General features: G+C 37.2%; 1 protein-coding gene across 3 annotated transcripts in view; it reads left to right on the top strand.

Annotated features, from left to right (window-relative positions):
• Pif1A (PFTAIRE-interacting factor 1A) overlaps positions 1–14,024 on the top strand; it is a 230,355-nt gene that overhangs the window by 40,869 nt on the left and 175,462 nt on the right. For all 3 annotated transcript variants that reach the window (XM_069848923.1, XM_069848920.1, XM_069848921.1), the window contains exon 5: positions 13,488–13,592. In XM_069848923.1, the coding sequence (XP_069705024.1) occupies positions 13,488–13,592 (105 nt within the window). The remainder of the gene's footprint in view (positions 1–13,487; positions 13,593–14,024) is intronic.

The following is a 14,024-nucleotide window of genomic DNA, read 5'->3' as shown; positions in this document are numbered from 1 at the left end:
TTGCAATTTAATACCAATTTATTGACTGAGAACCAGTCACATATTTTGAAGAGAATTTCCTGTGTTGAAGATTGGAATGTGTTGGAGTCATCTGCGATACTATTGCGGAGAAGCAAGTGCGGTAACCATTACACCACGCTGCATGCTGTAAACAAACATGACCTTGTACGAGTGGGCTGTAGTTACACAAGCCCGCCTTGCTTTCATTCACAACGCGCACGCGACATTTTCGGCATTGTTCTGCTTTCTCCCTGTGCGTGTGGAAGGTGCGGTCATTCATGTCGCCTTACATACACAGTAATTTCAGGCGACGTGCCATAATTGTGGTTGCCTTCCATTGGCTAGCTTAACTTTTGAACTTGACAGTGGCGGAACTTAAGACTAGTATTTTCTCCCCTCGAGGAACTTCACTGGTTCTTAGTTTCACAAGAAACGCTCGTTTGATGTATGTGGGACAAACTGGAAATTTTCCAGTACACTGCATTTAGCGATGAAGCCATTAGAAGCAGAGTTTTCTAGTATTTAGAAATAATACAGCTTTGATATCTGTGGCCGGGAGGAAAAAGGTCTTAAGTCAATTTTTCGTTAAAATGAGAATTTTTATACATTCTGAGAGCGGAAACAATTCTCTACAATCTGGTAAAACGGCTAAAGTTAAATAAGACTCCTGACTGGATTTATAGAGCGTTACCAAATGTCTAAGTACTTTTTGAATCGAATAAAGGACTTAAGAATATTTAATTTAATACTTTATTCCTTTTTATAATATAAAAATGGCCAGCCTCATGGTCTAGTGGTCAGAGCTTCTGGCTATAGTTCATGAGGTCCCGGTTAGAATTTTTCCTTAAAGGGGATTATTCCTGTGTTCGTCCATGGTCTGGAATTTAGGTTAAGTTTAGATTTAAGACCTCTCCTGGCACTACATTATCATAATCATCCTATCACATCATCGGGGTAATGTAACTACTCCTTCCAGGCGCCCCAACCTTAGAAGTGGGCTACAATTAAGCCACAGCCAGGAGAGAAGACCAGAAATGTCGAAAAGACAACCTGGTGGCATTGGATAAAATATATATATATGTATATAAATCTCATTTTCACAAAAAATTGACTTAAGACCTTTTTCCTCCCGGCCACAGATATAACCTCGGCAGTTGTGAGCGTTGTTAAATAAAACATGGTTTTTAATCTTTTGACGCAGCTCTCATTGGAGACTGCAGCGCAGAATGACATGTTTTTCGTCCATATTATCTTCATTGTTGCATAAAGAAGGTTGGAGGAATGCAGAATTTTTTAGTCTATTGAGATGTACTTTTTGCTACAAATAAAGACGAGCTGCAATACTCAATACATCACCTGAATATAATAGCACAAAATTTCAATATGGAAATTTCCCCAAACAAAACAAAAATTATGGTGTTCCAAGGTAAACAGCAAGTTAGGAGTAAAATTTGCATTGGAACCCATACGTTAGAACAGGTAAACTCATTTAAATATTTAGGTTATAATTTGACATATTTACCTGTTACTGATATATCTGAAAATATTCAACATTTTAATGGAGCCTTACGAACCATCAACCAGGTTTTCACAACCACAAAAACCCAAAAACATACCAGGTTAAAAGCATATAACGTTCTAGCAAGACCTGTCCTCATGTATGGTAGTGAGGCCTGGACTGTCCGAAACTCAGATGTTCAACGCCTAACAACTGCGGAAATGAGATTTCTAAGGAGGACTGCCGGCTACAGCTCGCTTGACCACGAAAGGAATGAACTAATCACAAAAGAATTGAAAATTATACCTATTTATGAACATCTCAACCACTACAGACAAAAATGGCTTAACCATGTCAATAGAATGGACCGTTCCAGACCCCCAAGACAAATTCTCCGCTATATACCACATGGAAGACGATCTTTGGGATGCCCCCTGAAAAGATGGACGGAGACCGTAACAGGCCACTAGGCCTAATACCTGCAAGGACGATGATGATGATGATGATGATGATGATGATGATGATGGTTGAGGTGTAAGGCAAGACAGTAATTCATAATTATAAGGTCTTCCACTTCTTGTTGTCGTTACACTTTGAAGTCTGAACTTATTTATGAGCATGGTTCTTGATTTAATATAATATTATTAAAGCCCAGTGTTTGGTCACATTTAATGCAGGTTAGGTAAGCAGTGACTATGTTGAAGACTGTGGACAGAGTGTCTAGGTACTATACATTCGTGTTAGAGTCGTGCACATCCGGTTATGAAAAATGGAAATTATACAGGGTGTTTCCGAGGTGGTGTTACAAACTTTCAGGGATGGTGGCGAAGGGCACATGTATCAATTTGACAAATGACCGAGTCGAAAGTTATAAGATGAAAGAGTAATGGAACGGAAAAAAATTCCCTCCGGCACCGGGATTTGAACCCGAGTTTTCAGCTCTACGTGCTGATGCTTTATCCACTAAGCCACACCGGATACCCATCCCGGTGTCGGACAGAATCGTCTCAGTTTAAGTTCCAACTCTTGGGTTCCCTCTAGTGGCCGCCCTCTGCACTACGTCATACATGTCTATGAACGTAGGACTGAAGTCCACACATGTGCTGAGGTGCACTCGTTATGAGTGACTAGTTGGCTGGGATCCGACGGAATAAGCGCCGTCTTAAATCACGAAGTGATTTACGCATATCATATATATTATTTTAATGTACCGAAGTACATATGATATTTCCATGCAGATATTCTGCGTCGTCATACGATGAAAGAGTAATGGAACGGAGAAAAATTCCCTCCGGCACCGGGATTTGAACCCACATGTGTGGACTTCAGTCCTATGTTCATAGACATCTATGACGTAGTGCAGAGGGCGGCCACTAGAGGGAACCCAAGAGTTGGAACTTAAACTGAGACGATTCTGTCCGACACCGGGATGGGTATCCGGTGTGGCTTAGTAGATAAAGCATCAGCACGTAGAGCTGAAAACCCGGGTTCAAATCCCGATGCCGGAGGGAATTTTTCTCCGTTCCATTACTCTTTCATCGTATGATGACGCAGCATATCTGCATGGAAATATCATATGTACTTCGGTACATTAAAATAATATATACGAAAGTTATAAGCAAAAATAGTTGTGTGGAAATGAAATTGTAATTTTGCACCACGTGCCCTCCTTCCCTTAACCTTTGGAACAGTCGTGGAAAGATGGTATGGGCCGGATGTCTCCTACGTGGGTACTTGTACCGATACAATCTGTGAGCTTGTCTACTGTTCCCATTGGCTCATCCGTATTCGAAATTCAGTTCTGCTTATTCCGCTCCCGTGTACTCCTCCATTTCACTAGGACTGATCGACTGGACACTGCAACTTGTACACATACACTGCTGTCTACAGACGTGCATATCAGGACCGACCATGTCCGTTACACATTACGCTATCTGCATTGCTTTAGTGTAGTTTCCTGTCCCCATCCCTCAGACAGCGCACTGAATGGAATACTGTAAGTAGACAACGTAAACAACGTCAGATGAATACAGTATGTGTAAGATGTACAGATAAATACACATAAATAAGGTGTACAGAGGAATAAAATTATTTCATTTCCACACAAGTATTTTTGCTTGAAACTTTCAACTCGGTCATTTCCGGACCAGGGTTCCTTATCTCAAATTGATACATGTGTCCTTCGCCATCATCCCTGAAAGTTCGTAACACCACCTCGGAAACACCCTGTATAGTGCTATTCAACGCCGGGCGCAAAGCCCTTCCGTCTCGTGGGGTACCTCAGGTTCGGTGTAACAAATATTCGAGTTGTTTCTCATTCTTTGTAGGTGGACGACAAAGGCCCCCACATAGGTCTACTACGTATTTAATCGATAATTCTTCTCTCACTACAATTAATTAATCAATCAATAATTCTTCCATCCATCGACTCATTGATTCATTCAACCAGGGATTCATTGACTGATTCAGTGCTTCACTGATTGATTCATTTATTCATTTAGGTATTACAGTTGGTATCGTCATGAGCAAAACGTATCTTCATAAAAATGATTTATTAATGAAATAATGCATCTGCTTAGGGTAATTAAAAACCATTAACAACTGCTGTTTTAGAGATATGCATTTTGAGTTGAAAGTGTAAACGTTACAATAGAATATCATATGTATTTATTTTCTCTTCTATTTAGTAAATAGGCCTAATTGTAATTTATTCTATTATTGCATTGCTTTACATACCTGATTTCATATTATGCGTTACACTACTTATTAACCTTTGTTGTTACCGGTGTCCATTTGTTCCTCTATATATAAGTGTAATAAAGTATGCAAAAGAATAAATATGGGAAATGCCTGTTATTATTCGGTTGAGAAGCTTTTGTCATCCAGTCTGCTGTCAAAAAATCTGAAAGTTAGAATTTATAAAACAGTTATATTACCGGTTGTTCTGTATGGTTGTGAAACTTGGACTCTCACTCTGAGAGAGGAACATAGGTTAAGGGTGTTTCAGAATAAGGTGCTTAGGAAAATATTTGGGGCTAAGAGGGATGAAGTTACAGGAGAATGGAGAAAGTTACACAATACAGAACTGCACGCATTGTATTCTTCACCTGACATAATTAGGAACATTAAATCCAGACGTTTGAGATGGGCAGGACATGTAGCACGTATGGGCGAATCCAGAAATGCATATAGAGTGTTAGTTGGGAGGCCGGAGGGAAAAAGACCTTTAGGAAAGCCGAGACGTAGATGGGAAGATAATATTATAGTGGATTTGAGGGAATGTTATGTTTTATTTAACGACGCTCGCAACTGCAGAGGTTATATCAGCGTCGCCGGATGTGCCGGAATTTTGTCCCGTAGGAGTTCTTTTACATGCCAGTAAATCTACTGACATGAGCCTGTCGCATTTAAGCACACTTAAATGCCATCGACCTGGCCCGGGATCGAACCCGCAACCTTGGATATAGAAGGCCAGCGCTATACCAACTAGCCAACCAGGTCGACGATTTGAGGGAGGTGGGATACGATGATAGAGACTGGATTAATCTTGCTCAGGATAGGGATCAATGGCGGGCTTATGTGATGGCGGCAATGAACCTCCGGGTTCCTTAAAAGCCAGTAAGTAAGTAATACGAAATATTAGAACGAAAACTTTGTTCGTTTGTGGTTCCTTAATAGTCAATCAAAAAGTCTGAAAGAAAATGATGTTAAGTGATGATAATGAAGACGAAAAAGATGCTGACGAAGATATTAGTTCGGAATATAGACAGTAGCTAGCTCGAGTCGTTAATAGCCTAATTGCGTGGCTGAGATGCATCTTCCTTACTGCGTGGGTTTTCGTGTGTTTAGCCGATATTGAGAAAGAAACCAGATCTGCATGGCTGCCATTATCGAAGAGACGTCGCGCTTCCGAGCAAACAGTTGCCGATAGGCTTTCATTTGCAATGAGTAAGAACAAACAGAGCGTGATGAACTCGTGGAGAGTGTGACACATTCAAGCAAAACACATGTGACACAATAACCTAACAACGCATCGTGCTTCTAGTTCAGGCGCACGACTACATTATTACACAATTAGTACTAAATTTTCATTCTGATGTTAATGAATCTTAAATCACCCTATTATTATTTTCTTTTACTAAATCTTATGTTCAGAAATGAAGCTGCTGCTCAAAAAAGAGCCCAACTAGCAATTAAAAAAAAATAACTTTTATTTTATTTTATTGTACTTCTGTAGAAGACGCATCTGGTCAGTTGAAAAAGCCCAGTCATATAATTCCAGTAGAAAACACGCCATGTATTGTGGGTCCCTATCACCACGGCATGGCGCGTCCTCAGGTTGCGGATCGAGGAGACGGCCTCCAGATATGGAGGGTAGCTGCGAATATATTGAATAAGCAGTCACGGACAGCCTATAAGGGGTGTCCTCCAGCTTGGGGGTTGGGCGAAGGGCTAACAACCCATCACCGTAAAAAAACAGCTTGTTACGAATCCTTCAAATAAGCCTCGGAATGGGACTGATTCTCTGGCACGACCGCAGCAAAGGAATAAGGTTTTGAATATAGGTTAAGGGTGTTTGAGAATAAGGTGCTTAGGAAAATATTTGGGGCTAAGAGGGATGAAGTTACAGGAGAATGGAGAAAGTTACACAACGCAGAACTGCACGCATTGTATTCTTCACCTGACATAATTAGGAACATTAAATCCAGACGTTTGAGATGGGCAGGGCGTGTAGCACGTATGGGCGAATCCAGAAATGCATATAGAGTGTTAGTTGGGAGGCCGGAGGGAAAAAGACCTTTGGGGAGGCCGAGACGTAGATGGGAAGATAATATTAAAATGGATTTGAGGGAGGTGGGATATGATGATAGAGAATGGATTAATCTTGCTCAGGATAGGGACCGATGGCGGGCTTATGTGAGGGCGGCAATGAACCTCCGGGTTATTTAAAAGCCAGTAAGTAAGTAAGTACTAAATATTACGTTCAGAAATGAAGCTGCTACTAAAAAAAAGGGCCCAACTAGCAATTTTTTCAAAAATCACTTTTTTATTCTATTGTACTTCTGCAGAAGACGCATCTGGTCAGTTGAAAAAGCGCCCAGTCATATTATAATTCCAGTAGAAAACACGCAGTGAATATGTCGGTTGGTAGAAGAGGAGGCCAAGTATTGCTTTAGGGAACTTATTATAACATTATATTTGAGTTTGTAGAAGAACGATCCTGTCATTTACAGTTGGGTCCTTCTTCTGCCTTCATAAGACTGTTATTTCATTAATACAACTCAGTAAATTCACGATATGGTATGTAATATGTGCGTCCGTTTCGTCTGCAATATTCGCCGGGCTGATCACGTAACACCATCCCTCGAAATGTTGTCCTGGCTCCGTAAGATCGTAGAAAAATCCACTGTCTTTCCCTTCTCTTTCACATATTGCATTTCTCCACTCCTGTCTATCTTGCGTCTCGTTTTCAAAATTTATCCACCCATCATAACCTAGACACACGACCACAACACTCCTCAATATTATCCATTCCCTCCCACCGAACATCCTCATATTCGTCTTCTTTCACTGTGGCTGTTCCTCGACTTTGGAATTCCCTACCGAGTAATGTCAGGGACTGTCAGACATCAAACCAATTTAAGAATAGACTAACGAAATATTTTTCTAACAATTCTTGTTAACAATAATAGCTGTTTCAGGTTTCTCAATGTTTAATGGTTTTATATATATATATATATATATATATATATACTAGTGGCTTGTGCAGCTAATACTGCTGCAAACTAAGTTCGTTAGACGTTCAAATAAAAATTTTTCAGATTTATTTTCAATGAAGAATGCTTGTCTTTTTGATAGTTATTTGCTTCCATAATAATGAAACATACTCCCTCTGAATGGATTTTTTTAGGCCAAATACTTTTTCTTGAACCTATCCAACTTCAGTTTTTGAGTTTCAATGCGAAAACGCAAGTATCAATGTCAGGACGATAGCAGTAGCTATTTCAGGTCATTGTGGATTGTAGGCAAAAGTTAAAAAAAATGTCAGGTTTGCTAAGCTTTCGAACAATAGCATTTTCGTATAGCTGCTGCATGTAGAACTTGAAATGTAGAGCGTAAAATCATTTTATCCTACTAAGAGATCCTGCTGAAATTATCTGGAGACTACAAAATTTTCTAGGCCTCTTATTTTATCAGTAAGTAATACCTTTTGATCTTTCCTTAGGAACTGTAATTTTTGTGCTCTCTCGAGCCAATACTGAAGACAATGACACATATCAATATCTACACTACACCGCCATTAAGTATATGAAAATGACCCAACCCCACTGGGTTAATAAGTATAAACATATTTGATTTTTAATAACAATATTATTATCTTACTTAAGTTTTGTAGTTATATATAGCAGCCACTCAGTAATAAAAATGAAAATCTAAATTAAGATATTCTCTACATTTACTTACATAACCACAAAACGTTTCACTTTCATGTCATCAATATAACATCAATATTATGTACAATTAATGAAAAAATAGAGGCATCATGATATTAACTATAATAATATTTAATTTCTAATGGTAATAATGTCATCAAACCACCTCAAGTTTCGTAGATTTGAATATCCAATACACAGCTGTACTCAGAAAATTATACACTGCAGAAACAGTTTTTAATAACAAATTGAATTGAGCTCTAAATATGTCTGCAATCCTGCAGGTCATGGCCTTCGTGTAATAGCCTATTGTTTATTGTAGTGTGTGTTTTGTTCTGAAATTCAATTAAGTCGGCCGTGATTGAATAAAATAATTCTCAAAACTGACAACAGATGGATTTTGGAAAATAGGAAAATTATGTAGGAAAATTGACATTTCACTGAAAACTACTATTTTTCCGAAAAACGTTGGATGCCAGGCATGAAAATGAGGGGTCACTCATTAAAATCCGTTCAGCCGTTTTCCCGTAATTTCCATCACCAGTTCAAATTATATATATATATATATATATATATATATATATATATATATATCACAGAATAAATATTTAAATTATTTTATTATTATTATTATTATTATTATTATTATTATTATTGTTATTATTATCATCACTATTTCTTACCAATGTTTATTATTGCCACACTAACATTACTTATCCAACTTTCATTATTTACTTTCATGTTGTTTTATGGTCTAGATATTAATGTAATAACTATGTAAGCAAATGTATTCAATTAGAATTAGAGTCTGGCTGGGCGGAAGAGAAGGCCTACTGGCCTTAGCTCTGCCAGATTAAATAAATAAATAAATTATTATTATTATTATTATTATTATTATTATTATTATTGTTGTTATTATTATTATTATTATTATTATTCTTATATTTTTTAGTTTGCTGTTCCAGTTTTCCTCGTGGCTAACGAGAAAGACAAAGATTACTCCAAGAAATATAAAAGTACATATTTATAAAAATCACTTATCATTCCTGTTTTTTCGGAATACTTGTGAAAGAAGAATTCTCATAATCTGATGACATTATACGTAAATTTAATTATTTGAAGCGGTTATTAAAAGAAGGGCCCAACTTGTCATTTTAAAATTTTACAGGAAGAACAAAACAATTGAATATCTCAGTGTGAGTCTTGTTATTTTCCCGGAGGTGGAATAGCTAGGTTGCTCTCTCTCTCTCTCTCTCCCTCTCTCTTTCTAAAAATCAGCTAGTAGTTCTTCCAAAAGCTTCATCGAATTGTGTAAATACTCGTATAATAATATTGAAATAAAGTGAATAAAATTGCAAGTGATAGAGTTCCTGGGTAGCTGAGGCAGTAGAGCGTTGGCGCGCTCAGCCAAAGGTCCCGGGTTCTATGCCCGGCCCCGGAACAACTTTTTCCTTGAAATTATTCAAATCATCTTTACAGTGAACTATACTGAAAAGCCAGATTTATATAATACACGTTACTATTCGTTAACAGAAAACCACAAATTTAATTCACATAGAGCTTGGTGAGCACTCAATGTTGGGTCTCTGACGTCTTGTCAACCCACTTGAGGCATGTGGATAAAAAGGGAATAATTGAGTCGAGGTCTGATAGAGTTCCTGGGTAGCTCAGTCGGTAAAGCGATGACGCGCTCAGCCAAAGGTCCCGGGTTCCATGCCCGGCCCAGGAACAATTTTTTTCCTAGGAATTATTCAAACTTCACTGTTGTTCGAACAAAAACGTTTCTTTTGTGTATGTTCAATCATATTTCTGTGATGTTGAAGCCAAAATTATCAATTTTACTGTCTCGTGATTGATAAATTGATACAATTGACACTGTGTTTCTTAGAATTGAAGGGGTTAGAGCTATAGTGGGCCAAGCGCCATTTATTAAAAACGGAGAAAGCAAAGGTTAAAGTTAAGTGAATATCATAATTTAATGAAGATTGACATATAATTTAGTTTCAATGTGCCATATGTTTCATTGAATTATGGTAAGCACTTCATTTTAACCCTTGTTTTCTTCGTTTTTAATGCATGGCGCTTGGCCCACTATGGCTCTGACACCTTCAATTAGTACTTAGTATTCAGCGGACCCCAACGAGCACAAAGTGGCATTATCTTGTAAACGGTTAATTTGCGGACCCATGTTTACTGGAACTCTTTTTTGTTCTCATCCCTACAAGTTTCTACTATCACATCCCGGTCGGGGCAAGTTACCTGGTTGAGGTTTTTTCCGGGGTTTTCCCTCAACCCAATACGAGCAAATGCTGGGTAACTTTCGGTGTTGGACCCCGCACTCATTTCACCGGCATTATCACCTTCATATCATTCAGACGCTAAATAACCTAGATGTTGATACAGCGTCGTAAAATAACCCAATTAAAAAAATAAAAAATAAAAAAAAATCTACTATCACTTTTGACACACCCTGTATAAAATTGATACTTGCATGTCTTCTGTGAGCACCAGGGTTAGATAGAAGCCTGAAGGTAGAAACTATTATACAGCTTCTTTCGGAGATACGTTAGTGGGGTAAGAGGTAATTTGATCCTAGCACGATGAATATGAAGCTCAAGAAAAGAGCAGCGTGAGCTGCGGTCAAGTAGGATTCTAGTCTTCAGCAGAATGCATTACAAGTGCTCAACGGAACATATTATTATCATCCAGGACAGGAGGGCTTGTGGAGAACGGTATTCTGTATGGTCAGAACCACCACATGTGGCCAAAGCTTGTAGGAAAGTCAACGGGGATACGTAGTAAGCAGACCTGCAGTGAAGTCCCTGTCACGAGATGTGCAGATGTTTATTCTTTATTCCTTATCGTTGGCAGCTGTTTTCGACATTTTGTTTTAGTCACTGAAAATGCAGTACACATTAAATCAACGGCTCTTCCTTGTGAAGCAATACTGGATTACGAATTCAATTACAGCTACTCAAAGGGCATACAGAGAGAATTTGGTGTCCGTAATCCCCCACAAAGAGCCACAATACTGGAACTGGTAAACAAATTGGAAACAATTGCATCTCCAAAAGACTAATAATAATTTTGATCGCAAATATACAGAATAAAGAATAAACATCTGCGCATCTCGTGACAGGAAATCAAAACTCCTGCTTAATTTGACGTTAAAAACTGGTCATTAAGTGAATTTCCAGCCGAATAAATGAAGAATTTTCGACATTTGCTTTAGAGGTTAGTGATCTCCCAAAGATACTCTATATTTAGAGGTATAACAAATTGTGGCTAGCATCATTCGTTTTGAAAGAAAGAAAGGAAAGAAAAGAAAGAAAGAAAAGAAAGAAAGAAAGGAATGTGTTCGTTCTATACAAATCACTCTGTAATTGCCGCTAAATCTGCACGTTGCAATGTCGTACGAGGGTAGTAAAATATTAAAACCTCCTCTCAAAATAAAATGCAAAATTGTTATAATATAAAATCATAAAATCTCAAGTTAAAAATAAATAAATAAATAAATAAATAAATAAATATATATATATATATATATATATACACACACAGACGGATAAATAAATAAAAAAAAATAAATAAATAAAGCTCAGTTGGTATAGCGTTGGTACGTTTAACCAAAGGTCCCTGGTTCGATACCCGGCTCCGGAACAATTTTTTCTTCGAAATTGTTCAAATCGACTTTACAGGGAATGATACCTGAAAGCTTGATTTGCAAAATAAATAACTAAATAAATAAATAAATGAATAAATAAATAAACAAATAAATAATCTGTCAATACTGGATATGCACCATTTTCAACAGAAAACCAAATATTATAAAATATTGTGTTTTAATGGTCTTAGTGCAAAATTTTTAGCGTCTTATTTGAATGATAGGCATCAATCTGTTTTGGCAAATGGTAAAAGGTCACAGTATCAGGTATTAAAGCATGGTGTGCCTCAAGGCTCAATTTTGGGACCTTTATTGTTTATTATTTATGTTAATGATCTTCCTGACTATATTCGGGATGGATGTTCTGAATGTTTCATGTTTGCTGATGATTTAGCAGTTAATACTATTCATAAAAATAGTGACATATTGTCAATGGAACTTGCTGATATATCAAGTAGGGTTGTTGATTGGTGTAGTGCGAATAACCTTATGATTAATTCTAACAAAACTTTTAAATTAAACTTTGGTATTAATCGTCCTACTACTGTTAGTAATATTGCTGTTAGGTTTCTGGGCATCTTTCTTGAGCCTAGAATGGGATGGAAAACTCATGTTGACTATGTTGCTAAGAAAATAAGTAAAGGCCTATATATGTTAAGGTTGTTAAGGAATAATTTACCTAACAAGGTATTGTTTACAATATTTCATAGCCATATACAAAGTCATTTAAATTATCGTATTAGTCTTTGGGGTCACCATACTTCTGCTCAAGCTCTTTTCATATTACAAAAGAAAGCTTTAAGATTAATTCATGGAGTATCAAATACGACTCATTGTAAACCTCTTTTTATAAGGTCACAAATTTTGACATTGCCGTCTATGTATGTATTGGCTTGTCTCCTTTACATTCGGAATAACATTAATAATTACATAGCATTTCCTGCTGTTCATAAATATTCTAAAAGAAATAATACAAATTTATATATTGACAAATGTAAATACAGTATTACTCAAAACAGTTTTCCCTTCTTTGCATTTAAATTATTTAATAGTCTACCTGTTGATATAAGGAATCTTCCATTCCGAGTGTTTAGGACACGAATTAGGACTATTTTGTTGGCAAATCCATTGTATGATATCGAAGAGTTTTTTAATATTCATGTATCTTAATTTCTATCCATTGTATGATATTATGTATTTTAAATTGTACATGACGATGCCATACATGTTCCACATGTTTTTGCAAAATTACCTATCTATCTATCTATCTATCTATCTATCTATCTATCTATCTATCTATCTATCTATCTATCTATCTATCTATCTATCTATCTATCTATCTATCTATCTATCTATCTATCTATCTATCTATCTATCTATCTATCTATCTATCTATCTATCTATCTATCTATCTATCTATCTATCTATCTATCTATCTATCTATCTATCTATCTATCTATCTATCTATCTATCTATCTATCTATCTATCTCTATCTCTATCTCTATCTCTATCTCTATCTCTATCTCTCTATATCTCTATATCTCTATATCTCTATATCTCTATATCTCTATATCTCTATATCTCTATATCTCTATATCTCTATATCTCTATCTCCTCTATCTCTATCTCTATCTCTATCTCCTCTATCTCTATCTCTATCTCTATCTCCTCTATCTCTATCTCTATCTCCTCTATCTCTATCTCTATCTCTATCTCCTCTATCTTTATCTCTATCTCTATCTCCTCTATCTCTATCTCTATCTCTATCTCTATCTGTCCTGAGAGTAAGGAACTGTTAAGATAGTACCAATATAGTGATAGAACGATGAGGAAACAGTGCAGACGTACACGAAGAAAACTTTCTGAGCAGTTGAGTGTGTTGTGTTGCAGCTGGAGGAGCTGCGATCCAAGGAACGCGCACTGGTGCAGCTGCAGCGTAGGCTGGACGTGCAGAACGAACGCTGCGACGAGCTGCTGGAGCGACGCGCCCGCGAGGTGAGTCCGCTTGCTGATGTTTTAGCGCTCTTCCCAGCAGATAGTTCTAACTAGTGGAAGAGGGTAAATTAAAACCATGTCTAGGAACAATAGACTGTGCCGGTACTATTACTAGTACTATTTCGCATTGTCTGTAATGAGGCGATCCTAGTGGTTAGCAACTATCCATGGATGCATATTTACTACGTACTGACCTTCGTGACTGTATATACAAGACTGTGGTTCAAGGCTGCAGCCATTTATATATTACGTAATTTTTAAGCTTTCAAGCGCCCCAGATCATTGAAACTTGCTCAACATATAAATAAGAGATTGCCGATTTATTTTTTTACAAGAAAACGAAAATGCGATTTTGACTGAAAATGTCCAAAATTTTACCCGTCTCCTCCCTTAATTATTTCAGTGGAACTATTTACTTCACTGTTCTAGAAA

The sequence above is a fragment of the Periplaneta americana genome, chromosome 15 (assembly GCF_040183065.1).
Source record: "Periplaneta americana isolate PAMFEO1 chromosome 15, P.americana_PAMFEO1_priV1, whole genome shotgun sequence".
Taxonomy (NCBI): Eukaryota; Metazoa; Arthropoda; class Insecta; order Blattodea; family Blattidae; genus Periplaneta; species Periplaneta americana.
This window is presented reverse-complemented; position numbering and strand designations above follow the sequence as displayed.